Here is a 26,912-nt window from a genome sequence, read left to right as displayed (position 1 = left end):
TCTCAAGCTCTCGTAGCTGGAAAATTATATTTTGTTAGAATCTATACCAAAATATAAATGTTTTCTTCTGGCATTAAAAAATATAATATAATTGACGATTCCAGAACTATACTCTAGAGTCTAGTCTGAACTGGATCATTTGGCACAAAAAGGAAGAAAAGCAAAATCAATAGGAGCATACCAGCTAGAGAGACATATTAACTTTACACGGATAAAAAATCTCAAGCTTTATTCAGAAAATTATAAGCTGTTTGTCTTCAAAAAATTTGAAAGGGTGTAGTGATTGAAAGCACATATCAGAACCTCTGATATACAAGACAAAAAACCTTGAATGTGACTAGTGGACAGCATAATCTAAAAGCTTTACAACAGAAGTTTAAGAATCAACAGAACCTCCCGTGACAATAACAACTGACTGAACTTTATACGACTTGGTGGGTTAGCTATGTGGATCAATCATTAACAAAAAAGACAACTACTGAATCACCATATTTCAAGAATACACAAAAATAAAAGATAGGGCATAAACCTGCTGGTTAATTGGAGCTCCGCCATAAGCAACAACCACCCTAACCCCTGTCTGGTATGCAAACTTCTTAGCTTCTTCATGTATCTGAAACCAAATGACAACAATTCCAATAAATCATTTTTCACTGCAAAGCTACACCCAATAAAAACAAATGTCACAATACGAAGTTTTTAATTACACAACAAACTCACCTGCATTGATAGCTCTCTAGTTGGTGAGAGAACAAGAGCAAGTGGGCACACGGTTCGCACCCCACGAGGCGGCCTCTGCGCAGGTTGACCCGTCATAATTCCACTGATAATTGGAAAACAGAAAGCTGCGGTTTTCCCCGAACCAGTCTGCGCACAAGCCATCAAATCCCTTCCTGCAAGAGATATTGGTATCGCATGCCGCTGAACAGGCGTCGGCCTAACATATTTGCAGCGCCTTATATTCTGATTAAGTGCTTCACCCAAGTCAATCTCTGCAAAAGTATTCACCGGAGGAGGAACATTACCACCACTAGTCTCCACTGGAATATCTTCATAAGCATCGAAGTTTATCCCCGTATTCTCCTGCTCCTGTTGAGTAAGAGGCTCTTCAGAATCATCCTGATCTGCAAAGGGATTGGCTTCACGACGATCCCAACCACCACCGCCACCACCAGTTCTGTTACCAAAACCAGCAGCACGACCACGGTAGTCGTTTCTAGGCGGCGGTGCCCAACGCGATCCAACGTTGTCAGAAAGAGGAGGAGCAGAAAATTTGTCTGATGATGATGCTGAAGCAGGTGCAGGTGCAGATTGTGTAGGTCCACGGTTCCTCAGATGAGGAGGAACATAAACAGGTCGAGAAGGAGCTTGAGTGTTGTTTGCATTGTTAGCAGTAGGTGCATTTTCGGCCGCGGAATTTGCAGCCAAATCAGCCCATGAAGATCGCATAGTATCAAACCCTGAAATTCCAAAATTTGAAATAAAACATTCGGATCTATGTCGAAAATTTCATAAGCAATAAACAGGATCGAATAAAAATTTGATATATATCAAACGGAAACCTATCTAAGCATAAGCAATGCGTTGGGGGAAGCAACAAAAAAAAAGTTGAAAAAAAAAAAGGAAAAGGTGTGGAATGGAGAATGAAGAGAAGAGAAGAGAATAGAACCTGTGTTGAGAAGAGTAAAACCCTGAGAATGAGAGAAGGAAAATAGGATTGTTGACGAAGATCGAGAAACCCTAAACGCCACACGCGAGAGAAAGAAACGCCTTCAAATTTGGGATTAATGGATACAAAAATATCTACTTTGCCTCACCCTACGCCTTCTCTTTCTCTATTTTTTTATTTATTATTATTATTATTATTTTATTCATTTTTTTCCTATTTTTCTTTTTAGATTTTTTTAGGAGAACAAAATATAAAACGTAACGTAAATAACTCTCCAATTCTCCCCTTTCAAACCAAATTAAGACTAAAAACATTTGCGGCTGCCGTAAATCTCTTTTAGCTATTCTTTACTTTCAGATCCAACGTGCTCTCGAATAAACCCGGATCTTTTTACCAAACGATCTTACTCGCTAAATTACAGCTTTTCAAATCATTTTTTTTTTCTAATTTTATAAAACTGATTAACACCAAAGGAAGATAAAAAAGAATAAATATGCAACGTGAAGCTCAACTTCACAAAATATCAATTTTATTTAATAATACTATTTTTCAGATTCAAATCCAACATCATAACTATAAAACGAATTTCTTTATCATTTGAGTCGTGTTTAGTATTAAGAGTGATAATAAAGTATTATTCTTGTTTGTATTTTCTGTGAGTCATGTTTATATTACACAAGTAACTAAGTGAATTTTGTGCTATAAAATATCTCGTTAAAAATCTATTCGTAGCACTCCATCTAAGGAAAAAAATAATATATAGCACATTTATTTTTTCTCTCTAGCAAACAATTATCTTTGAGATTGAATATATTTGTCGCTTGTTTCACTTTTGAGTAATCGGTAGAAATCTTATTTTCTATCTCCGTTACGATAACGTTCCAATAACTTTTTTAAAAGAAAAAACACAGGTCACTTTTATTTATTGAATCACATGATCTAAAATTTACTCACCATTTGATAATAACGTTGATGTAGGTTTGTTTCGCGCGTCTTCATGAAAATTATTGTACTATCGTGCAAGAAATAGATCAACAACAAATAATTAAGAAGACATTATTATTTTATTGCACTAATATACATTGCTTTGTAGTAATCATCATTTTCTTGAACTATAAGAAGATATTTATCCAGACGACTTTACAGCATTCAAAGTACACAACTGATTTGACTTATTCATATATTTGTTGTATAAGATCCATAGTTTACAAAAATAATATTAAAATACTTATTTTATAATCTCATATAAATCTTTATCTTTGGTTAATAGTCATCTCACGTTATTTATTTAAACAATCAATTTTCAAATGATGTCATTTTTATATTATTGTCTAGAAAGCATTCACATAATAATATTACACAATGTGCATATAGATTGATTAAACACATATATAGATTTATTTATTTTAATTAAATCATCTATTTAATATGTTAAATTATATGTCTCGCAAAATTTAATTAATTCAAATAGTTTCGTATAATCATCGCTATAAAGTGAGCCATACAAAACCACAAAAATCAAGTTATTAGATTGTGTACAAGTCCGAAAGAATAGGACCCCAATTGGTGAAATACTTTTTTTTATAATATATCGTGAACTTTTAAAAATTATATTGATATTCTTCATTTTTTGCATTTTGACCACTATGATATGATACTAAATTCAAGTTGTATTTAGATGTTATTTACGATTTAAATAAAGTAGTTTGCGTTTTTGTGCTCGTTTAATAAAAATATAATATTTTAAAATATTTTTTTAATTATTAAAGTTATTTTTATTATGACTCAATTTTTAAAATTATAAAAAGATCTTCAGAATATTTAAGATGATTCAGGCCACATAGATGCACTATTTTCATATTTATTTATTGCCTAAAAAATCACAATACACGTTGAAATTGAAGCAACATCTATTAATATTTAATTATATTTTACTGTTGAGATATTTTATTTACTATTTTATGTTTTTTGTACTAAAATAATATATATTTATTTATATTGGTAAAACCTATCGATGAAAACACAAATTCAACTTCGTCAAAATCGAAAAAGTAAAATTTTAGAATAAATTCATAATATACATGTTAATATTATAAAATTGTAAAATATCTACAAATATAATAAAATAAAGATAATAAAAATATAATGTGATTAATAACTTTGACGACGTCAAAGTATGAATTTATGACAACAAAATAAACTAATTTCACATACTAACTAATTTATCAAAGTAGCTAAAAATCCATTTAAAGAGTTGTACCTTTCAACATATTACTCTTTTACATTTAATATAAATCACGATAATTAAATACTTGAGGAGGTCCTAGGTTTGATTAATACAAACTTTTCTATTTTTCAGATTAAAAAATTATAATAATTAAATTAATTAATTAATTGAAAATGAAATATTAAAATTATTTTGTTGTTAAAATTTGATAATGATTTTACAGTGAAAAAACGAATAACTTAAATAAAAGAAAGTAAAGTATAAAATCTGAAGTTATGACCATAGCCAAAATCTGATGTGATAGGGTCTTCTCCATTTGAGAAACAGTTGGCAAGAAGAGGAAGTGGAAGTGGAGACGAGTGATTGAAGATACAATGTGCCCAGTCTCATTTTACGCGACTTATTCAACCGTGGTGGCTCCTTCTTGTTCATTCCCTTGTTCCTCTTCCAAAACTAGCATTACCATCCCAACCACTGTTTCTACTAAATCCATATCAGCCAAAGATGTGTGGACCCGAACCCCCCGTTCTCCGTTTTCCAACACACAACAACAACAACGTCGTACTCGAACCCAACAACAACAACACCAACCCACCTACTTAGACCGCACCGTCAACATGAACGAACTATTAACCTCAATCGGACAAACCCAAAACGTCCAACAACTTCACGCCGTTATGTCCCCTTACAACGGAACAAACCTATCCATTCGTTTCATGGTTTCCCTTCTCTCCCGTGAACCCGATTGGCAACGCGCTCTCGCACTTCTCGATTGGATGAACGAAAAAGCTCGTTATTCACCTTCCGTTTCCGCTTACAACGTCGTTCTCCGTAATGTCCTACGTGCTAAACAGTGGCTTTTTGCACACGGACTGTTTGATGAAATGCGTCAAAAGGGTATTTCACCTGATAAGTACACTTACTCAACCCTCATTACTCATTTCGGTAAACATGGCTTATTTGATTCCTCTTTCTTTTGGCTTCAACAGATGGAACGTGACAATGTTTCTGGTGACCTTGTTTTGTATAGTAATTTGATTGAGCTTTCGCGTAAGTTGTGTGATTATTCCAAAGCTATTTCCATTTTCAATACGTTAAAAGCTTCTGCTAATATTGTACCTGATCTTATTGCTTATAACACTATGATTAGTGTGTTTGGTAAGGCAAAACATTTTCGTGAAGCTCGCCTTCTTCTTCAAGAAATGAGGGACAATGGTGTTAACCCCAACACTGTTAGTTACTCGACGCTTCTTGCGATTTATGTTGATAATCAGAAGTTTGTGGAGGCACTTTCTTTGTTCTCTGAAATGAATGAAACTGAATGTGTACTTGATCTCACTACTTGTAATATCATGATTGATGTTTATGGCCAGCTTCACATGATCAAGGAAGCTGATTGCTTCTTTTGGGGTATGAGGAAAATGGGAATTGAACCCAATGTGGTTAGTTACAACACTATCTTGAGGGTTTATGGAGAGGCTGAGTTATATGGGGAAGCTGTTCATTTGTTTAGTTTGATGCAAAGGAAGGGTGTACCACAGAATGTTGTCACCTACAACACCATGATTAGTATTTATGGAAAATCTCTTGAGCACGAGAAGGCGACAAATCTCATTCAAGAAATGCAGAGTAGAGGTGTTCAACCAAATGCCATCACTTATTCAACCATAATATCTATATGGGAAAAAGCAGGGAAATTGGATAGGGCAGCCATGCTGTTTCATAAGTTAAGGAGTTCTGGAGTTAAAATTGATGATGTTCTGTATCAGACAATGATTGTGGCATATCAGAAGGCTGGTTTAGTTGCTCATGCTAAAAGGCTACTTCATGAACTCAAGCAACCCGATAACGTTTCTAGGGAGACGGCTATCACAGTACTTGCCAGAGCAGGTAAAGTTGACGAGGCTATGTGGGTTTTCCGGCAGGCTTTTGATGCTGGTGAGGTGAAAGATATATCTGTATTTGGGTGCATGATTGATGTTTTCTCAAGGAACAGAAAGTATGCACATGTGGTTGAAGTGTTTGAGAAGATGAGAGAGTTTGGACATTTTCCTGATTCTAATGTTATTGCTCTTGTGCTGAATGCTTTCGGAAAGCTGCGCAAGTTTGAGAAAGCAGATGCTTTATATAAACAGATGTATGAAAAAGGGTGTGTTTTCCCGGACGAAGTTCATTTTCAGATGCTCAGTCTATACGGCGCAAGAATGGATTTCACGAGGGTGGAATCGTTGTTTGAGAAGATAGATTCCCATCCCAATATCAACAAGAAAGAGTTGTATTTTGTTGTTGCCAACATTTATGAAAGAGCAGATAGATTTAACGATGCTTCCAGAATCATGAACAGGTTGAATCACAAAGCAATTAGAAGTCATGATAATGCTTAGAACATAGAAGTTTGAATCTGCCTTTCCAATGTAACTTGTATTGATTGACATTCTTTGGCTACTGATCATCCACAAACACTGTATAAAGAAAATATCTCTTATTTCCCAACTAAGTGTCCAAAACTATCATGTATATGTATATGATATATACTGAGCAACAATACACATTCCTAATTGCAGCATCCATGTAATTAATCATTACAGTTCTTTATATTCAGGCTTATGTGCACTATGCTCTTTTTAACAAGTACCTTATGCATCTTTACAGAAAATGGAGCCACTTTTTCATAAATATGATAGCTGTGTAACTGCTGAGCATTTCAATTGAGTTGAATTTAAAAACATTAATTATCGTTGTTCTTTGTTGTAATTCTCTTTGAAAATCAATACTGTGCCGAGGAAAACTCTCAAACTTTGTTACGTGCAAGCAGTACTTGATGGTTTTTGTGCAGTACAGCTCCACATAGCTATCATTTTATTGAGATTTATAGTCATCATTTATTACGAGTTTAATTGTAGTTTTATTTCTTCTATTTTTATCTATTTAGTAATTTAAAAGTCGATAATTTTCGTCTCTTTCGTATTTTTTAATTAAAAAAAAAAAATAATTTGACATATTTTAATTACAAAAAATCATTAAGATAGAACCTTCGAGATACATTAAATATTCATATGTAATTATTTAAATTACAAAAAATGACAATTTTAAAGTTAACAATTAAATTTTTATAAAGATTTATTATGATTTTATAAGTGTGTTAATCCTTATATATATTATATTACAATTTTTTTAATTAAAAAATCACAATGAGATACAAATTATTTAAAATAGATATTATAGTGATTTTTACATAATAAAATTAAAAAAAAATTATCGGTGAAATATAGTCATAATACCCGCATATACTATTTCTTTTGATATTAAGGTAGAACTTGTCATATTTTAGTCCTATTTTAGTTTGAAAGAGAAGAATCGGAGAGTTATTTACCTATTTTGTTCTCCCTCTTAAAACAATCTAAAATGAGGAAAAAATGAATTAAAAAAAAAAAGAGATATCGAAGGGTTTGATACTATGCGATATTGAAAGATAAAAAACAAATACAAAAGGGTTTTATGTGAAGACAGAAAAGATGGTGAAGGGTTTTAGTTTTGACTTTGGTCAATTCCATTGAAATAAAAAAAAAGATGATGAACATAATAAAAAATGGCGTGCTTCCATTGACGAAGCTCCATTATCAATGGCGTGGAATAGCTAAAGTGCGTCTGAAATGGGTAAAAAATAAAAGCATCGATCACATCATCGACAAAGAAACCGATCTCAAAGCCGCTTCACTTCTCAAAGATGCAATCAAACGTTCCTCCACCGGTTTCCTCACCTCCAAATCATTCTCCGATTGGCAAAAGCTTCTCGGATTAACCATCCCCGTTCTTCGTTTCATGCGTCGGTATCCAACTCTCTTCCAAGAATTCCCTCACCCTCGTTGGAACTCTCTTCCGTGTTTTCGTTTAACCGAAACCGCACAGTTATTAGATTCACAAGAACAAAAGATTTACACTCTTCACGAAAACGACACCGTTGAGACACTCTCCAAATTACTAATGATGACCAAAACTCGCACCATTCCTCTTCAGTCTCTTTATCCTCTCAAATTTGACCTAGGTTTTCCCGATTCGTTTGAGAAAACCCTAATTCCTAAATATCCTAATCAATTTCAATTTGTTAAGTCACCTAATGGTGTTTCCGCTGTTCGCCTTACGAATTGGTGCGAAGAATACGCGGTTTCGGCTTTGCAGAAGAGTAATCAATGTGAGAGTGATCAGTATAGAGAGTTTAAGAGAGGGAAAACTGCGTTGGTTTTTCCGATGAGGTTTCCGAGGGGTTATGGTGCTCAGAAGAAGGTTAAGGTGTGGATGGAGGAGTTTCAGAAATTGCCTTATATTTCGCCTTATGCTGATTCATCTAAGATTGATCCTAAAAGTGATTTGATGGAGAAGCGCGTTGTTGGAGTTTTACATGAGATTTTGAGTTTAACTTTGCATAAGAAAACTAAGAGGAATTACTTGAGAAGTATGAGGGAAGAGTTGAATCTTCCTCATAAGTTTACTAGGATTTTCACTAGATATCCTGGGATATTTTACCTCTCTTTGAAGTGTAAAACTACTACTGTTACTCTTAGAGAAGGGTATGCAAGGGGAAAATTGGTGGACCCGCATCCTCTTGCTCGCCATAGAGATAAGTTTTACCATGTGATGAAGGTGGGGCTTCTTTATCGCAGTGATGGCTCTAATTTGAAACTTGAGGAGGATGCTTTGATGGTTGATTCTGTGGAGGATGATGAAATGGGAGATGAGCATTTTGAGGATGAAGAAGTTGAAACAAGTGGTGAATTTTGTGAGGATGAAGTTTCAGACTCAGATGACAGTGAATGAGGTTTTGTTTTCAATGATGCGGAATTGTAATTTGTATTCACTTTGATAGCTGCAACTGGATGATCACTTGGAAGAAATTATTTGATCTCCACCCAACTGGTTAGTTGCAAGCTCTAATCCAAAATAGCAATTACCTTTGAATTTCATGGCTCTAAGATTGTAACCAAACTCTATTGGCTATATTATTTTATTTGTCTTGCTAAGAACCGTGTAACATTATCAAAGTTTGCTATTTATATTTTGATTTTTAATGTTATTCTCCAGTGTATGTGGATTTGGGGAGTGTTTCTTATAATTATTATGAACCTTGAAAAATTGTGTAGTGAAGTCATGAAAAAATGTAGTAAAAGTAGAGTTTGTGGAGTGAAAATCTAATTCTCTTTTCTGACAATGTAAATAGGTGGAACATATTTGGCTATATATAAAGATTAAGGGAAGCTAGATAATGATTTGCATCTGTTTTGTCTACTTTAAATTGATAAATAAATAATTGAACGTGTGATTTGCCAAAATTTCGAACTCTGATGTCTGATGTGTGATGTTATAACGGTTCACATGTGTTGGATGATTGGCTACAGTGTTACTGTGAGCTAATTAGTGTGTTTTCAGTAAATATTCACATTAGTCAAACCAACTAGGAATACCCGTATTCTTAAAGTTTGGATGCATGCCAACCAAGAATCAACTATGAAAATTATTCGCTACTACATCACTTATTTGCCTCGCCATTTTCAATAAATAACTGTAATATATTTAATTGTCTTTACTCTTTAGACATGATTCACACTAAGACATTGGCATAATTTGATTCATATATCCGATATCACATTGAGAAAAGGCTTTTGTTGTTGTGGTGGTATGAATGAGTGTCAATTTAAAGAGTAGCCAATTTAATTAATTTGCTCCAATAGTTGTTTAATGTCAGCACAAGTGAATACTTCTTTTTGGCATTTTGTCACGTTCAATTAAAAAAGGAGCATAGGTACTACATTTCTGTTATAGATTTCCTGTGTTTTGTTGTTTTCTATTCAGAGGTAAATCATGTCATATAATGGAGAATGTACTATTCTAATTGTCGAATAGCAACCAGCGCATACAATTATCTGCTACATTCTTATCTGTAAATATATACCAGCCCATATAATCATCTGCTACTTTCTTTTCTGTAAATGTATACAGAGGGTGGGAGGAAGAAATGGTTAGATCATAAGGTAATGTATAAACAACTCTAATGAAATGAAATTCTGATTCAGGTTGGTGGGAGGTATCATGGAAATACGAAGATCAGTCTTCTTTGTGCAGAATAGCGAATAGAAAGGTTATGTATTGGCGGGAGTAACATTAATTTATCTTGTTTGAGGTCTGCTTGTTGAAAGTTTTTGTAATTTTATGTTTGTGTTTGATGCAAGTTATAGCAAGCATGGTCCACACTATTATAGGTGATCCATGCAAGGCCATCGGTTTAAATAAATTTCCATCCTTAGGTTTATCTATTCTTGGCAACCTTATTATATGCCCTTTGTACCAAAATAACATTTCATCTCTCTTTTTCTCTTCCATTCAGCCTTCACCCTTCTCCCCATCCAGCACACAAGCTTGCAATGGTTATCCTCTGCATTATATAGGTGGCAAATCGAGTATTACGGAGGAGGATTTTGGTTATTTTGCGCACAAGTGATTCCTTTTCTCTCTAGTCCTTTCTCAAATTTCCATTTATCTACCAACAATACTGTCACTTTTAGTTTTTAATGATGCAGTTATTGTTTTTTGTGTCAAAAAACATTGCTCTGCAATCATTAAAAACTAAAAAGAGGCAGCATTGTAGATGTACAATGAAAGCAAGCTTTATAAATATGCACAGTTTTCTCAAAGATTTTGGAAGGTTGGCGATGATAAGAGTTTAGGGCCAATAATGAAGATTCTTTTAGGGAGAGATAATGTGAAGATAAACCACAATAGAATCTTGTGAACGCGTAATTTGATGGTAAATATTTGTGGTGGTCCATGCTATAATTTTTGTGTGTTGATTGTTCCTTTTAGATTACAATCTTCTTCAATTTTGTTCACATCAGCCCTTAGGATTAGGACTGATGACCTCAAGGATGCAAAATAAAAAAATAAAATATTAATGAAATAGTTTATCACTATTGTATTAAAGGTTTGTTTAAGATTACAAAATAAATATTTGACGAATATTTTTATAAATTATGAACTTATATAGTAGAGGTTCTAAATAATTATATATGAATAAGTTAAATTATGATGTCTATCTTATCGTCTCATAGATTCTTTCATGATCAAACTATAAACACTTTGATCTTAATCACAACACTATGTAGCCTTGTCGGCAAGGTCCAAATATATTTATCAAATAGAAACTTTTAATATTCATTGAAAAAGCAAACTCTAAGCCAATTACTAAATGGCTTGTCTAGACAATAAAGTTTAAGACTTTTGGAATAAAAATCCTCTCTAATCATATCAATTTTACATCGATAAATTTGTGCTTGGATATGTTTTTTTACAACAAAAATATGTTTTCTTTTTAATATTAACAAATAAATTTTTATCTACTTGAGCAATCAGTATTAATATATTATATAATGCGTCACATATAAAATGCAATAGAGTATACCTATCATTGTTGTCATAACATACAAACTCACAATTGTTATTAAATAGCGTAAATTTTATCCCATTAAATTGTTAAATCTAAATTCTAAAAAAATATATATAGTTGATTCATGGATCATCTTACACCGAAACTCGGTGATTTTTATCGCCTATCATCACCATCTCTAAAAAAAAATTAAATATATATTTTTTTGACTATTTCGGATAGTACAAGTCCCATTAATTTATCAAACCATGAGAAGATCGAGTGCCTAGAAGAAAAAAAACCATAACTGTAGCCGGTGTTTCGGAAGCATCATGTAAACGAAAAAAATTTGAATAGAGAAGAGGATAGAATAGTGGAACAACACAAAAAATTGCAAGTGCAGAGTTTGTAGACTACAAAACAATTTCGTACTGGAAAACAATTAAAAAATGCAAAATCCTTGAAATCATATGACAAAGAGATAAATTCACCCGTGATAGAAGCAGCAGCAACAACAGAAAGTAAGTAGTTTAACATCAATAGTAAAATCATGGGAGAAACATATGTTTTAAAAGAGAGGCACTTACCTTCTTTAAATTATGTGATAAACATAGTCTCAATGAGAAAAGATAAGTTCAAATCTACTAATAAATTAATATTGATGACATTTAAGTATTTCAAGAGAAACGATATTTGGTTTTAAGCTGAAAATGAAGACTTTTACACTCTCAATACACTTTCCACTAAATATTATTAAAGTAAAAGTAAATTACATAGACATGGGCAGAAAGATTCGATAACAGGTTCTATTTAAGAGATTTAAAAACAATGTGGACATGTGAGTATTTGATAGTTAATAGATAAAAAATAATTTAAATTCAATTAAGTAAATAATTTAAATTCGATTAAATAAATAATTATAAATTTATTACTACTAATGGAAATTTTAAGCTTAATGACAACTTTCATTGAGCGACAAATGTCATACTTGTCAAAAAGTCATCTTTATAATATTATAATATCATATTGATAAATCCTTTAATCCCATTCACTTATTTTTCCTTTACAAGAATAAATCCTTTAATCACATTCACTTATTTTTCCTTTACGAGAATAAATCCTTTAATCTCATTCACTTATTTTTCCTTTAAGAGAATCACCATAGAGTTGGAGCATAACTTCATACAACAATTTTTTTGTTAAAATGAGTAACCAATGAAGTCTATAGATAACAACGGAAAATACACACAAAACCAACTTCAACAAATCTTTAGAGTATCATGTTATACTAACAAATGACAAGATCAGAGAAAGTATTATGATATTGTATAAAATGTTGTAAATATTGTGAATTTAACATTTTAGAAGTCAATACAAATAGACAATTCAACTTTAGTTGTGTAAGTTCCGTTGACATTTTCCTCGCAAATTACAGCATCAATGCCTTTAGAATTCCGATGTAGTTACATTGCATTTAGCTCAACTTTTATGGCATTAGCAACTACTATGAATAAGAACTATAGAAACTACACTATCTTTCAATAAAATCCTTGACGTTTCAATATCATGCATGTCAACATATGGAACATGGTAACGAAAGTGGTCTATAAATGTAAGTCTCATTCAAATTACTGGATGTTTTTATTATTTTTTTGTAACATATAGTTATTAATACTACTAATTTATTTTAGAAGATAAGAGTCAAATTTAGATACACATTTATATACAATTGATATATGTATAAAAAGAACAATGTGAGTAGGTAAAAAATTGACCCATGAAAATGATTTATTGGATTGTGCTATTTTGGTTCCCACATTTACTCCTTTGTAATTTTTTAGCCCCTCACGCCTATGTGGATGGATTTATTTGAAATATGATATTAAGATACACCCTTCAAACTTAATTATTTTTCCTCCTTTCGTCTATTCTCTTCCTATCTATCGGCTCAACCCAACTCCTACAACAAATATTTCTCAAGCAACTACTTTTATTCGGTTCTCACTTGAAATTCAATCGTTTGTGGCTGCATCTCATAATTATCGTTCAACATCTTTCGTATATTCCATTTCTGTCCTATCTCTCTCTCAACCCTTTCTCTCTCTTCATTTCTTTTGTTTAGTTTTGTAAGGTTTTGGATTCAAAACATTACCAAACTAAACAAGAAAAATGAAGAGTGATAAAGAGTAAAGGGCAAAGAGAGAGGGGAAGAAAAAGGAGTACGGGAGAGAAGATGAACGATGACTTTGAGATACTGTCACAAAGCTTAAAAATAATGCAAATTCATTGTCACTCACAAAAATCATATAATAAAGAATGTCCTCCATCCAGTCCAACATGTTGTTAATAAGCTCGTATAGACTGCTTTTTTCAAATAATGATAAAAAAAAAAACATAATTTCATTTAATAACTAGGGTCATCGAAGCTCAATACATACCTTATGAATAAAATTCAAAATTGAAGTAGCATTTGAGACCTCATCCAACTTTGACATTATGAATAAAGAGTTAATAATTGAATAAAAAAAAAATCATCATGCAATTTTATGGAGTATCATCAAAGAATCCTAGCTGTAATTTCATTTTGAGTCATTAAGACATCTCTCCCCTCACAAAAATCATATACTAAAATATATTTATCTTATAATTTGACTTGATATTATTAAGCTTTCATAATTCATGAATAAAAATTATATTTTGTTTAAAGACTAGAGTCATCTAAGCTCCAGAATTATCTTAGGAATAAAAAATATAATGTAAGTTGCATTAAAGTGTCATCTAACTTTCATGTTAGAAATAAAGAGTTAATAATGCAAATTATTTTAGGATCATCAAAGCATAATTTTATTTTGGATCATTAATGCATCTCACCCCTAAAAAAATCATATATTCATCTTGCAATTTGATTTAAGATTATTACACTCTCATAATTCACAAGTAAAAATTTCATCTCATTTAGGGACACGAAAGTAATCTAAACTCCATAGATATGAATAAAAAATCATAATATAAGTTACATTAAATATGTCATCCAATTTTCAGTTTATGAATAGATTTCATAATGCAATTTAATTTAGAGTCACATTCTAATTCTTACAAAAATCATATTTCATCAATCTCAATTGATATGTTAATAACTATCTCGCAAATTTATCTTAGGAGTATTTGGCTTATATACCTCCTTTTCTTCTAAATAAGATCGAAGGTTCTAGAATACTTTCAATTTATAAACCAAATCATTTGAAGGACATAATAAAAATTGGTTCCATGAAAAAAGCAATAAAAATACCTTTAATGGGATGAATTTGAGAATGGGAAATCATCTCACAGTCCAATTCAACAACGTCGTTATAAAAGGTTTGACAAGAGCGTGATTGTTTACGAAACAAGAGAACGAGTTTGTTTAAACTCATTCTTTCTCGAATTAAGTTTTGTGATTTTGATAAAAACAGAAAACCGTGTTGCTGTTATATACATCCTCGTGGGCTTTTGTATTAGGCCTTAGCCCATTATGTGGCTTTTCTTTAACGGACTAATAATGACTTCAAAACAATTTCTATTCAGAAAATTTATTTACTCTAGTCATTAATACGTCAAATTATTTAATACTCTACGTGTAAGTTTACTGTGCATCATTTATATTTGTTCCAACAAACTAGCAACAACTACCCCACCAAAAAAGCGCATGCCGTTAGAGTGTGAAAAATTGTTGTAACAGAAGGTTGGAGTGTACATTCGGTTTGATCTCTCGGTCAACATAGCTTTAGAATCACTTATTCAAGAGAGAGTCAACAAGCGCTGTACCGTTGATAATCGCAATTTACGAATAACTAAATGAAGTCACGTCAAAAAAGAAGGGTAAATTTGACGAGTAAAACTCGTTCTTATTAAATTAAGAAGGTCAAAATTTCATAATTGTAAAACTAAAACACCAAAATTACATTTAAAATAAAAATAATCAAATAATTAGAGCTCAAAATTAGGGAGATACGATTTTTGTCCTTTTATATTGTATTGTTCTATCTAACGTATACTAACTTCTAGAATGAAAGCTCAATTAAATTATTAATATATAAAATACTTTTTATTCTTATAAATAAACTATAATAGATCAAAGCGTTTAAAATTATTCGATATTGTTCTGTACAAATTTAGTTTAGACATCAAGTTATCACCTTAAATAACTACATGTTACCGATCAAAACACACAAATTATTTAATATCAAACTATCACTCAAATATGTAATTCATATAACACATATTTTAAAGATAACACACAAACTTAACCAATACATAACACCACAATATATTTATATCACATATAATTCAATTAGAAAAACGAATGGAGTGATGCCTGTACAGTTTATTTATAGAATTATGCGCTACAAACTCTCAGCTAGCTTATAACTTAATTTTACCAAAGTGAGCCTTAACCAATAACAAGTCCACATCTACTCAATCATGTAGCCATTAATAATTTACATCAACCCTAAATTATTTAATACTATTATAATCGTCCAGTCTCATGAATATGACTATCAAGAAATTCATAATGAATGTTCTACGTGTTAAATTGAACACGACCCGATTATCTCTATCGTTCTCGATGATTTTCTTTTCATAGAGTTTTGGACCATCAACTAACTTACAATCTTAATGTTCACCTCCGTATCACAACCCTTCAAGGCCCACTAAAGTTCAACTACACTTCGATCGTGCAACTCTAATAAATTGATTAAGATTAGGATTTGTGCACTTGTGCAATAAACACAATGTTTAGGTGAATAAATATTTTGATCAAGGCTATGAGTGGTGCATAAAAGAGGAGAAAAAATCATTCTTATTAAATTAAGAAGGTCAAAATTACATAATTGAAAAACTAAAGGATCAAAATTTCATTTAAAACAAAAATAATCAAATAATTATAGCACAAGATTAAGGAGATACAATATTTGTCCTTTTATATTGTTCTATTTAATGTTTCTTATGATGTACTTCTAAAATGAAAGCTCAATTAAATTGTAAATATATAAAATACTTTTTATTCTTACAAATCAAACACTATTATATATATATATTTCGAAATAAAATTATTATTAAATTGAATCAATAAAAATATATAATTCAAATAATAAAACTGTTCAATTCTTCTCATAAGAAATTAAAATAGTTCGATTGGATATTCATTTTTAGAATTAGCCAAGTAATTAACTGTGTCTGAACTGTACATGGCCTAATTCTTCTTTTTAATTTGTGGTATGCATTTTGCATAATAAACAAACAATGTAGCTTTTAGCTACAAAGTTGCTAGATAAGCCTTGTGAAGGAAGGATTTAATTTGGTTTTGGGAATTGAAAGAGATCTACTATAAGCCAGAGGCAATGACAAAAATTTCTTAGTTCTTCCTACATAAGCACGTTTTGTCAAATTGTCATATTCGTTCTCTTCAATTGCATCCAAGATCTTGCGGTACAATATTAATGATGACCAAACCTGAACAAAATCCACACATAAATAAACTTTAATTAATTTCTGTCCATTACCTATTGTGAAATGAATTTAATTTTTATATATACTTTCTAAAAAGAGTTTTTACAATGTCAACTAATTACAACCGTTAGATTATTAGTAATGTTTGATTTTTGTTATAAACTATTTATAACAATCAGTTACATGATTAATTATGATTTTTCAATTGTGTTAATTATGATGCGCAGATAGATAAGGTCTAAAAATGTAGGTACCGGCCAACGGCTAGCCTTGTCAAGATGTGAAGCTCCTTCTTCAGCTGAATTGAAGTAAAATCTTGCCCTTGCAATTTGCTGTTTCATAAACTCTTTCCATCTTTCACTCACCTTTCTTGAGAAAACATCTTTGTCACATAAACCAAACTCACCAAGTTCATCTTCTGGAAGGTACACTCTACCTCTTAATGCACTACACTCAAAACAAAATGTTGAAAAATTCTTTAATTCACATCATATAACATATGCTCCCTCGTTTGATCAAAATACAACGACTTTCTTTGATTTATATTTGATACCAGACGGAGAGAGTATAAATTTGACTATATATACAAAAAAATAAAATCAGAAAAGTGAATCAATTAGAAACTTACTCCTCCCCTACATCTCTAAGAATATTTGTGAGTTGATTTCCAATGCCAAGATATAATGCTGATTGATATACATTTTGAGCAGGGATTAGAGACTCAGGGGCTATTCCCATTATTGGAACACTCATCAACCCAACAGTTCCAGCCACATAATAGCAATATAGATATAGTTCTTCGAAATTTTTGTATCGCGATTTCCTTGTATCCATTCTCATACCTTCTATCATGTCCCTAAAAGGCTGTAATCAAAATCAAGTCTTATCTCATTCATTAGTTCAATTACCATAAAAAATTAGAGACTGAAGAAAAATAAAATTTGATCATTAATATTAACTAGTTTTTGTTGTTACCTTAATATCCAAGGGAAATTTGGAGATTGTATCAGTAAGAGTAGCATCAAGCATATCATATGGATGTCCATTGAAAATGTCATCTAATCTATCTTCCCATCTGTCAAGAACAGCAGAGCTCATATAGTCAGCATTAGGACCATCAACAAGCTCATCTGTCCTCCTGCACCAAACTGCATACATAAAAACATATGTTTCAATAAATATAAGATATATAATTCCCTTGCAAAACTAGTTTCAAATCCTCATATATATATTTGTTAGTTTTGTAATATTAGTTCTATCTTCTTTAATTTCTTACCATAGATAGCCCATATTGCCTTTTGTCTTTCTTCAGTCATAAGCAAAGTTCCTGTTTAAGGAAATTCAAATTGTTACATTTATTTTTGAAAGAATTACCAATTTAGTTTACCATTCAAGTTTCAAAGAATTAAAAGCCAATATAAATAGTCATCTTATAATATTGACATAAAAGATAGTCTAATTTGTAAGGACACGTTTTCTCTAGATTTAAATATAAGAAAAAAAGTACATGTATCTAGACCAAATACATGTGTTTTTTTGCATAGATTTAAGTTCTGACTAGTGAACTTGATTTGTACCTAGATAGAATGTTTTGGCATACTCCGCGCATATATTTCTACACATTTCATAGGCGTCATTGAGAAAACTAGGCTCGAACCGCGGCTTGAAACTAGGACAAAGTGTGTCAAAATTGACTGTCTGAGACTGTTTGTCAACAACTTCTTGAACATGTAAATCAGCAATAGAAACTCCTTGTTTTGACAACTGAGGAAACATAGTCATTTTTCTATGTTTTGGAGCCATGGTTAATTCTGATCTTATAACATCATATCTTCTACAACATGGTTTCCTTTTACTATTTATGATGAAAGGCTTTGCTTCCAGAGAAAATGTTAAACTCATCACACTTTTTCTACACTGAAGTTTTAACAGATACCAAATAAGTGGCCTAACTCAATATTACTTTTTGGGTATTGATATAATATTTTGCACTCTGTAGTGTATTGTATCAGGATTAGATATATTGGATAAGATATATGGTTATATACTACATAGAAAGGTGAAATGACCAATGGTTGATCATTTGATTCATTTCAATATATATATTTATCCTAGCATATCAAATTGGGGGTATATATAAAATGCTTTCACATTGATGATGCTTACTTATAATATTTGTTTTTGACAGCTAACAATTAAACAATGAATTTCTCTAAAAGATTCTATCAAGATTCTAACTTAAACTTGGCATGAGAGCTTATTTATTAATTCTTCATTGTGAAATTTCTAAAAAATTATTATAATAATAGATATAATGATATATCCAATTAGAATAACTAAATCATAATTAGAGTAATTAATTTAATCTCTAATAGATTATGTCCTATTTATTTAATTTTCACATTTGTATAACACACTTTTAGTGACATAGTTTGGTTTGAGGGGGATCGGGGTATACAATTTGAAAGATGCTTGTTTTTGTCTTTTAGAAGGCCACCTAATATAATTGTGTGTCTTGTTGTTGAGTTCTTGCAAAGAATCATAGTTATTTTGATGCCTTTTTTCCTACGTAATGTAATATCCTTCGATTATACCATGGTTCGGTGGGGTCCACAATCCATGTCTCGTCCTTTATTGGTTGTCTTTTAGTACAATTCCGGCCCTCAATCCTTATTCGTCTGAGTGGCATTCATTCATACACATGTTGTGCACCATGTAAAAATATAAATCGTTTGGACTATGGTGTAATTATAAAAAATAAATATTATATATTATGTACAATATGTTTTACTCTAATATCAATAATAATTTACAACTTTGTCAGGACACTTTATTTTTTTTTTATAGTTATTTTAAAATTATTTATACGACTTGTAGCTAACTACTCTAAACTCTCTTCTTCTTTATTTATGAAAGAATAGTGATTTATGATATTTTGTTAGTCCAACATTATCTCTTCATCTAAATTCGATTCTATTTTTGGAACACCTTAACAATGGGTTATGCATAGCTATGCTTTTCATAAGCTATGCAAATTGAACACCCAAAAAATGAATTTCGATTTTATAAGATTAAGAAATCCAGGAGATACAAAATAGGTCTAGAAATTTATATAGTAAATTCATAAATTAAATGGTTTTGATGCCTATATATATAGTTACGAGTACGGTATCGATATCAAATATAAATACGGGTATGAAATTCGAAATTTAGAGAAATAAATTACAGGCATGCTAATAAAAAAACATGAAGTTTTTTTATATAATATTACTAAAGAATGAAATTATTTAATTTACAATACAAAATGAAAGTAAAAATTTAAAAACTAAAAACTTTTGTTCAATCACAATAAATAACCTCAAATATACAAAAAAAATATTATATTAATAAATAAAAGGTTCACCAATTTCCCTTGTAATAGAATAAATTAAAAAAAAAAAAGAGAGTACTTACGAATACAATACAAGTAACGATATCGAATAAAGACTCGATAAAGATATTTCACGATTTTTAAAATATTCATGCTTTAGATTCCAATATACTTGTTTTTTTAACTAATAAATTCATAATTATTTTTGTGATACAAAAATTTATTTATTAACTATTATACTTTAAGACAAATTACTTCATAAAAAAGCCATCATTTAACAGTTTTATAAGCATTACAACAATTTTCTATAATTTTTCTTAAAAAATATTCAATATTATTAGTAATAACAAATTCAAAAAATTTAAAATCATATTTCGTTGACAGTTTCGATGAAAGTTATTTAGTAATTATAATTTTGTAAGTCATATAAATAATATTTATTAAATAATAATTCATATAATAATTTATTTAAAGATAAAAGATACTAATACTTGTTGAATTAATACATATACGGTAGAAATCCACAATAGTTTCCAGCTTTTTAGCAACAAAATCCGTATTTTTTATTTGTTGGAAAAAGTTGTTAAGAGAGTTTCAATTTTTTGATATATAGGATTTAATTCATATATAGTATAAAAAGTTTTTTCATATATATATATATATATATATATATAAAAAAATTTTATACTATCTATTAGAAGTTATAAGATTCGATTCGTTTCACGAATTCAACCTGATTCATAAACAACGATATGAGTTTCACATAATAAAAAAAATATAAAAAAAAAAAATACAGATAAAAGGCCCATATATAGGGGGTGTCTAAGTGATTTCTCATGAATCATAACTAAATTTTCCGCCTAGAGTCATATATATGCTTTCACCTTTGTTATACTAAATTAGAAGTCGGACATTGATGGGCATTTGACCCTCTATTATACAAAAAAAGAATTGCACCTCCAATTGTACCTCCCTTATTTGTTTTAAAGACCATTTTGTCTTTTTTTATTTTGTATAAAATCATTAAAAAAAAATTTATCACTCTATTTCTCATCTTCATTTTTGAAATTTAGAAAATCTCCTTAAATATTCGAAAATTATAAATTTTAGAAATAATAAAAAGTGAATTTTTTTTTATATTTTCAAAAGTTTTGTTAAATTTGAAACTTTCGAAATTTAATTTTCCAGAAAATTTAACCAATTTCAAAACTTTTGATAAATATCAAAGTTTCAAAATGCTATTTTCTAGGATCCTCTGAAACTTTCAAAACTTTGGATAAATTTGAAAGTTTTGAAGCGTGATTTTCCAGAAATCATCAAAACTTTCAAAAGTTTTGATGAATTTGAAACTTTCAAAACGTAATGCTCGAAACTTTCAAATTTTCGAAGTAATTCAATTTCAAAAAATACTTGTTGTCTGTTATAATTAAAATTTTATTTTAAAATATAATTTAAAATATTATTATTAATTAAATTTATAACTATTTTTGAAATTAAATATGAAATTTATTACTATTAATTTTTTATTATAAATTTATTACTATACATTTATTACTATTAATTTATTACTATAAATTTATTAGTATTTATTACTATTAATTTATTACTAAAAAATTGCATTTCAGAACTTTTGAAAGTTGTTTCCGAAACCAAATTTCTGAAACAATTTCGGAACTTTCCATGAATACTATGAAGTAGTAATGTCGATTTTACAAGGAAGAGGGTTTGAATTGTAAATGTTCCTGAAAAAGTCTAATAACTCAAGAATGATTTTGGTTAAGAAAACAGAAAAATGAGAACGTTCTTGGTTTTTACTAAAAAAACGGAGAACGTTATTGGTTAACTTTAAAACAGAAATTCAATTTATGTTTTTACTCAGTTAATCAATCAAGCTTAATAAATAAAGAGATAAGAGAAAAAATATCACACAAAGATGTATCATGGTTCACCCAACTTGGGTTACGTCTAGTCCTCAATTGTGAGATTTTCCACTAAGTGTTCAAAACAAAGAGTCTTCTTGATTTTACAGCACCTAGCTTAGATCAACATTGATCTGTTACAAACTTTATTTCTTTCCACCCAGAAAGCAATTTAATCACCTACTAACCTTGATAGTATTTCTTACAATCTATTCAAACTATACTAAACTCTTATAGTTTGAGTCTTACAATAATGATAAGATTATTTTGATAGAATCTGAGATGTCTCAACTCTTGTTTGAGATTCAATTATTTACAAAGAATTCAGTACAATAATAACAGAGTATGATATATAATCGGAATTGAACCTTTCTTGCGAAAATGAGAATTTGAAGTATGTGAATGTGAATGATTTGTGAGACTTTATAGCACTTGAACTAGCACTTGAACTTCTACCATTTCCCTAGGCATTGGCCTTTCTTTTATAGGAGTTTTGAAGCATTTAATAATGGTCAAAAGAGTTGTTGGTAGTGTTCTGTCAGCTTTGACCAAAACCAATATATATGATTAAAAATATTCCAGCCTTTGAACATTTTTGAAGACTGTTTGACTGAACTGATTTATTCGTTCTTGATCAGACTGCCTTGGTGTTTAATGATCTTTTATGCTTCATATATATTTGTTGATGTTATATCTTCGATTTTGAGACTTGATTCTGTCCAAAACAGTTTGGAGAATGATAATAAACTTATGCAGAATTAAGGAGATAGATATTGCACTGGAGATTGATTATCAATCTGGACTGTCAGTTATTGAACTTTCTTGAGATTGATGATCAATCTGGAGGTTCAGTTTTGATCATTATGGATGACTTCCTGGTGTCTTGTACAAATCAAGATTGATTAACTTTCTTGATATTTTGGCTGAAGAAGGTTCAAACTCATTTTGACTAGCTTGATTCAAGACCTATTCTTTTAGTGATTTGAATTCCTTCTTTGAATGAAATGGATCCCACTTGTTCCTTGGCAAGTACTAATAACCTTAGTATAAAATTCAGAGACATAATCTTATTTGAACTGATGGAGATTGATTGATCTTGAGGCTGTGATAACCAGTCTTGATCCTGGAGAACATTCTCCATTTTATCCAAAATGTTCTCGTTTCTTTATATGTTCAGTTTTTATTTGATTTCTTTGCTTTGCTTGATTCCTATCTTTGAATTAATTCATTCAAAAGCACAAGTAAAATTAACATAACATTTTAGAATCATAATTAACATTCTTAATTAACCTTTGTTTATTTTCATCAAAACTTTAATTTGAGAGTTTGTCTTAACATACCAAAGTTTCAAAACTGAAAAACTTCATGTTTCTGAATTTTATATTTTGAAACTTTCAGATTGTTAGAAAGTTTCGAAGGTTTTTGCATTTAGAAAGTTTCATGTTTATGAAAACTTTCGAATGTTTCAAAATTTTGGAAAAAAATTAACTTCGAAAGATTCATGTTCGTGGAAACTTTCGAAGATTTAGAAAATTAATGTTTCGAAAATTTTAAAGTTTCGAAGTTTATCTTAATTTTGGATTTCAATGGTTTCAAAGGTTCGAATGTTTCTAAATATATGATTTGGACAATTCAAACTTCCGAAGAAAATGGGTGAAAAAAAAAAAAGAGAATTTTTTTAGGGATTTTTACTAATAATATTAAGGACAATCTAGTATTTTCCATGAGGATGAGGGTGAGAGGTACAAGTAGGGGGTGCACAGTACAAAACTCTAAAAAAAAGAAAAAAAAACATCGAACTTTGAGATTGAGTATAAGTTTGAAAAAAAAAAAGAAGTTTGGTAATAAAAGAAAAAAAAAATCTCCTATCCTTCAATGTTTCATAGATTGATCGAAAGTGTATTTTGTTTAAACAAACATCTCTTGATCAATTTAAAAATATACTTTGAAAACTTTTAAAAACATAAGAAAGAGCGGCTCAACATAATATAAAAGGCCCTAAAGTAAATTATATGTGGTATAGTTCTTATATTCTTTAAGATGATACATTGACAATTGACGGTACATTTTATAAAATGAACTTTTCGTAGATAAAAAAGTTTAGGATGAGAGATAGTGTTTCTGCAATGCAATGATAGTCTCCAACCTTTAAAAATAAATATTGTATAACGGTGACACTTAATCGTTAGTATATCAAATAAAATATTTTGGTGGAGCCTTAAAGCAATAATTTTAGTATCATCCTCTTTAGATCGGTCCCTTAGTGGTATTTTAAAAACAAAAACCTTAGTGGTATTTTAAAAACAAAAACCTTAGTGGTATTAAATTTAACTATTTTGATTATATAATGATGAAATACTTAATTTTTTCGACCTAACAATTTTGATATTCATCGATTGAGTTAGACATTACAGATACAAAATTAAGACAATGATGTAACTCTAGTGACCAGTGAAAAAGTGCTGAAGAAATCTATATTTTTTATTTGTCTAAAACATTTAGTTACAAGGCGAGTCTTATATTTATCAATAGTTCCATTAAATTTTAATTTCTTTTTCAAAATCCATTCACAATCTATCAGTTTCCAACCAAGAGATAAGTCTACTAAATGTTGGGTCTTATTAGACACTAGAGAATCAATCTCATCGAAGGACGACAGAGTTTCTTGAAGATTTGCAGGATCATCTTCTAAAGTATATGTCGTATAATCAGGTCCATAATTTTTAGTAACTCTTGCTCTCTTACTTCTTTGAGGTTTAGTTTCGCCTTGTTCATTGCTTTTAGGGTTTTTGTTTATGAGAGCATAACTTGTTTCGATGCTCCCATTACTTCTCGATTTGAATGAGAATTTATTTTCATAAAAGTCAACATCATTTGACTCTATGATCACTTTAGCGTGTATGTCATATAACCTATATGCTTTGATGGTTAATGCATATCCAATGAATTAACATTCATAGGATCTACTGGCGAGTTTAACTAACTTGGGATCATGGATTATGACATAAGTCAGACAACCTCAAGTTTGAAAATAAGGTAAGTTCGGTTGTCTTATCTTCAAAATCTCATAAGGAGATATTTTGTTTTTAGATTTAAAAACTCTATTCAAAATATAGCAAACAATCAATACAACTTCTCCCACCAATGAGACGCAACATGAATGTTAGCATAAAAGCAACAACTAGTTAAATAAGAGTTTTATTCTTTGTTTTAGCTTTACCACTCATTTCAGGAGAATATGGTCTGGTTGTTTCATGTATAATTCCATACAATTTATAAAACTCATTAAACATACTAGAATTATACTCGGTTCCTCTATCACTACGAAACCTCTTAATTTTTCTACTAAATAGATTTTCAATTTCAGTTACAAAGATCCTTAACATGTCAAGTGCTTCACTTTTATTTTCCATTAGATATACAAAAATATAGTCAAAACAATTGTCAAGAAAAATGATAAAATAACGTTTCTCATGTCTAGTAAAAGTCCCATCAAATTCACATATATCATAGTGTATTAAATCTAAAGATTTATATTCTCTAATTACTGATTTTTGCGAACTCTTTGCTATTTTAGCTTGACTACAAAAATCACAATTTTTAAAATCATTTAAAGATAACTTTGAAATAAAACTTAAGTTACTTAAGCATGAAATCATATGTTTGTTCACATGATAGAGTCTAGTATGTAAAATATTAAAATAACACAACACGTAAGCATACTGAGGCATTTTATTAATTTCAACATGTCATCAATGACATACCATTTCCCAACAAAAATTCCTTTTTTAGAAAACCAAAAACAAATATTATTTCTTATCTTTATAGGCGGGTTATCGGGTTCTCTAGAGAAAATTCTTTTGTTTTTTGCCTGGGAAAGTTTTTTGAAATCCTTCCAAGCAAGGGAAATTTGTCAATAATATTAGTCATTTAAAATTGTTCATCTTAAGTCATACTTTTAGATATAATCTCATGAGTTCTCTTCTAAATTTCACGAGATGAGCCTCCACGGATCTATCATTAAGCATCTGATACTTGAGGCAACGACTCATACTTTCAGATATAATCTCATGAGTTCTCTTCTGAATTTCATGAGATGAGCCTCCACAAATCTATCATCAACCATCTGATACTTGAGGCAATGTAACACCCCGTTTTTCAAAGCGAGGGTATATATATATTTTTTTTAAAAGGAATCAAAATAAAACAGAGAATTAAATCAGGAAATGCCTTTGGATAAATAATTGAGTCATTATAATTTACAAGCAGCGGAAAAGTTTCTCCAATTATAAATCCAAAACATTTACACAACAACGAATGGTACATGGAACTCATTCAAGTAAAAAGTCAAACTGACAATATTAGTATAAGTACAGTTTTCCAAACTAAAAATACTCTAATCCAAAAAGAAGGACACCTAGTCCCTATACATCATCATAATCCAAAAATTCATGAATTAACCCAAGTCATTCCTAATCAAGTCCACAACCTAACACTTAGCAATTACTACGCGATTACCACGACAAATTGGGTTTCGACTTAGTTTCTACAAACCATCACACTTACACACAAAAATCAACACATAACACTTAGCACTTTCAACGCAATTACCACAACGACTCAAATTCAAAACACTCAATCATACAACTCAAATCAACAACGACTCGCGTGCCAAGCACCCTAATGCAATGCGAAAATGCCAAAATGCATGGACTCGGAATTCCAAACCAAAACCCTCCTCGAAGGACCGTAAATCATAATTGTGCCGCCTATCGCAGGCCAAAGTACCAATTACCGAGGTGCCACCTATCACGGGTCTGCAC

The 26,912-nt window shown here is 30.4% G+C and overlaps 4 protein-coding genes across 7 annotated transcripts in view; 2 read left to right on the top strand and 2 right to left on the bottom strand.

The window, feature by feature from the left end:
* Positions 1 to 1,830, bottom strand: part of LOC101510281 (DEAD-box ATP-dependent RNA helicase 37-like) — a 6,758-nt gene extending 4,928 nt beyond the window's left edge. The window contains exons 1-3 of the mRNA XM_004502157.4: positions 1,670 to 1,830; positions 721 to 1,460; positions 530 to 613 (exon numbers count right to left, since the gene is read on the bottom strand). Coding sequence (XP_004502214.1) covers positions 530 to 613; positions 721 to 1,449 — 813 coding nt within the window. The 5' untranslated portion in view covers positions 1,450 to 1,460; positions 1,670 to 1,830. The remainder of the gene's footprint in view (positions 1 to 529; positions 614 to 720; positions 1,461 to 1,669) is intronic.
* Positions 1,831 to 4,170: 2,340 nt separating this feature from the next.
* LOC101509960 (uncharacterized) lies at positions 4,171 to 6,462 on the top strand. Its single transcript, XM_004502156.4, has one exon. It carries the CDS (start codon positions 4,271 to 4,273, stop codon positions 6,278 to 6,280), a length of 2,010 nt encoding a protein of 669 aa, XP_004502213.1. The 5' UTR covers positions 4,171 to 4,270; the 3' UTR covers positions 6,281 to 6,462.
* A 784-nt stretch (positions 6,463 to 7,246) lies between these two features.
* LOC101509631 (protein WHAT'S THIS FACTOR 9, mitochondrial) lies at positions 7,247 to 10,750 on the top strand. Of its 3 annotated transcripts, XM_073369347.1 has the most exons (3): positions 7,247 to 8,810; positions 9,965 to 10,071; positions 10,276 to 10,750. In XM_073369347.1, the coding sequence occupies exon 1, from the start codon at positions 7,467 to 7,469 to the stop codon at positions 8,709 to 8,711; it is 1,245 nt and encodes a 414-aa protein (XP_073225448.1). In that variant the 5' UTR covers positions 7,247 to 7,466; the 3' UTR covers positions 8,712 to 8,810; positions 9,965 to 10,071; positions 10,276 to 10,750. The 3 variants fall into 3 exon arrangements, with proteins under 3 accessions (XP_073225448.1, XP_073225449.1, XP_027190934.1); XM_073369348.1 differs by lacking the exon at positions 9,965 to 10,071; XM_027335133.2 differs by lacking the exon at positions 10,276 to 10,750 and having other exon boundaries at positions 9,965 to 10,086.
* Positions 10,751 to 16,433: 5,683 nt separating this feature from the next.
* On the bottom strand, positions 16,434 to 18,880 carry LOC101509318 (phytoene synthase 2, chloroplastic-like). Of its 2 annotated transcripts, XM_004502154.4 has the most exons (6): positions 18,378 to 18,880; positions 18,077 to 18,127; positions 17,776 to 17,948; positions 17,429 to 17,664; positions 17,055 to 17,247; positions 16,434 to 16,803 (listed from the first exon to the last, which is right to left on the bottom strand). In XM_004502154.4, the coding sequence occupies exons 1-6, from the start codon at positions 18,700 to 18,702 to the stop codon at positions 16,618 to 16,620; spliced, it is 1,164 nt and encodes a 387-aa protein (XP_004502211.1). In that variant the 5' UTR covers positions 18,703 to 18,880; the 3' UTR covers positions 16,434 to 16,617. The 2 variants fall into 2 exon arrangements, with proteins under 2 accessions (XP_004502211.1, XP_027190294.1); XM_027334493.2 differs by lacking the exon at positions 18,077 to 18,127.
* Positions 18,881 to 26,912: the final 8,032 nt, after the last annotated feature.

This window comes from Cicer arietinum, chromosome 5 (genome assembly GCF_000331145.2).
Source record: "Cicer arietinum cultivar CDC Frontier isolate Library 1 chromosome 5, Cicar.CDCFrontier_v2.0, whole genome shotgun sequence".
NCBI classification, from domain to species: Eukaryota; Viridiplantae; Streptophyta; class Magnoliopsida; order Fabales; family Fabaceae; genus Cicer; species Cicer arietinum.
Note: the sequence above shows the minus strand (reverse complement) of the source record. Positions and strands in the feature narration are given on the sequence as shown.

What these genes read in the sequence shown, in the direction of transcription:
- LOC101509960 (XM_004502156.4), top strand. Translation starts at nt 4,271, where the DNA reads ATGTGCCCAGTCTCATTTTACGCGACTTATTCAACCGTGGTGGCTCCT.
- LOC101509631 (XM_073369348.1), top strand. Translation starts at nt 7,467, where the DNA reads ATGATGAACATAATAAAAAATGGCGTGCTTCCATTGACGAAGCTCCAT.
- LOC101509318 (XM_004502154.4), bottom strand. Translation starts at nt 18,702, where the DNA reads ATGAGTTTAACATTTTCTCTGGAAGCAAAGCCTTTCATCATAAATAGT. An exon ending in TGCCAAAACATTCTATCTAG is followed by an intron (nt 18,128 to 18,377) that starts GTACAAATCAAG and finishes TTCCTTAAACAG; the next exon opens with GAACTTTGCTTATGACTGAA. An exon ending in GGCAATATGGGCTATCTATG is followed by an intron (nt 17,949 to 18,076) that starts GTAAGAAATTAA and finishes TTATGTATGCAG; the next exon opens with TTTGGTGCAGGAGGACAGAT.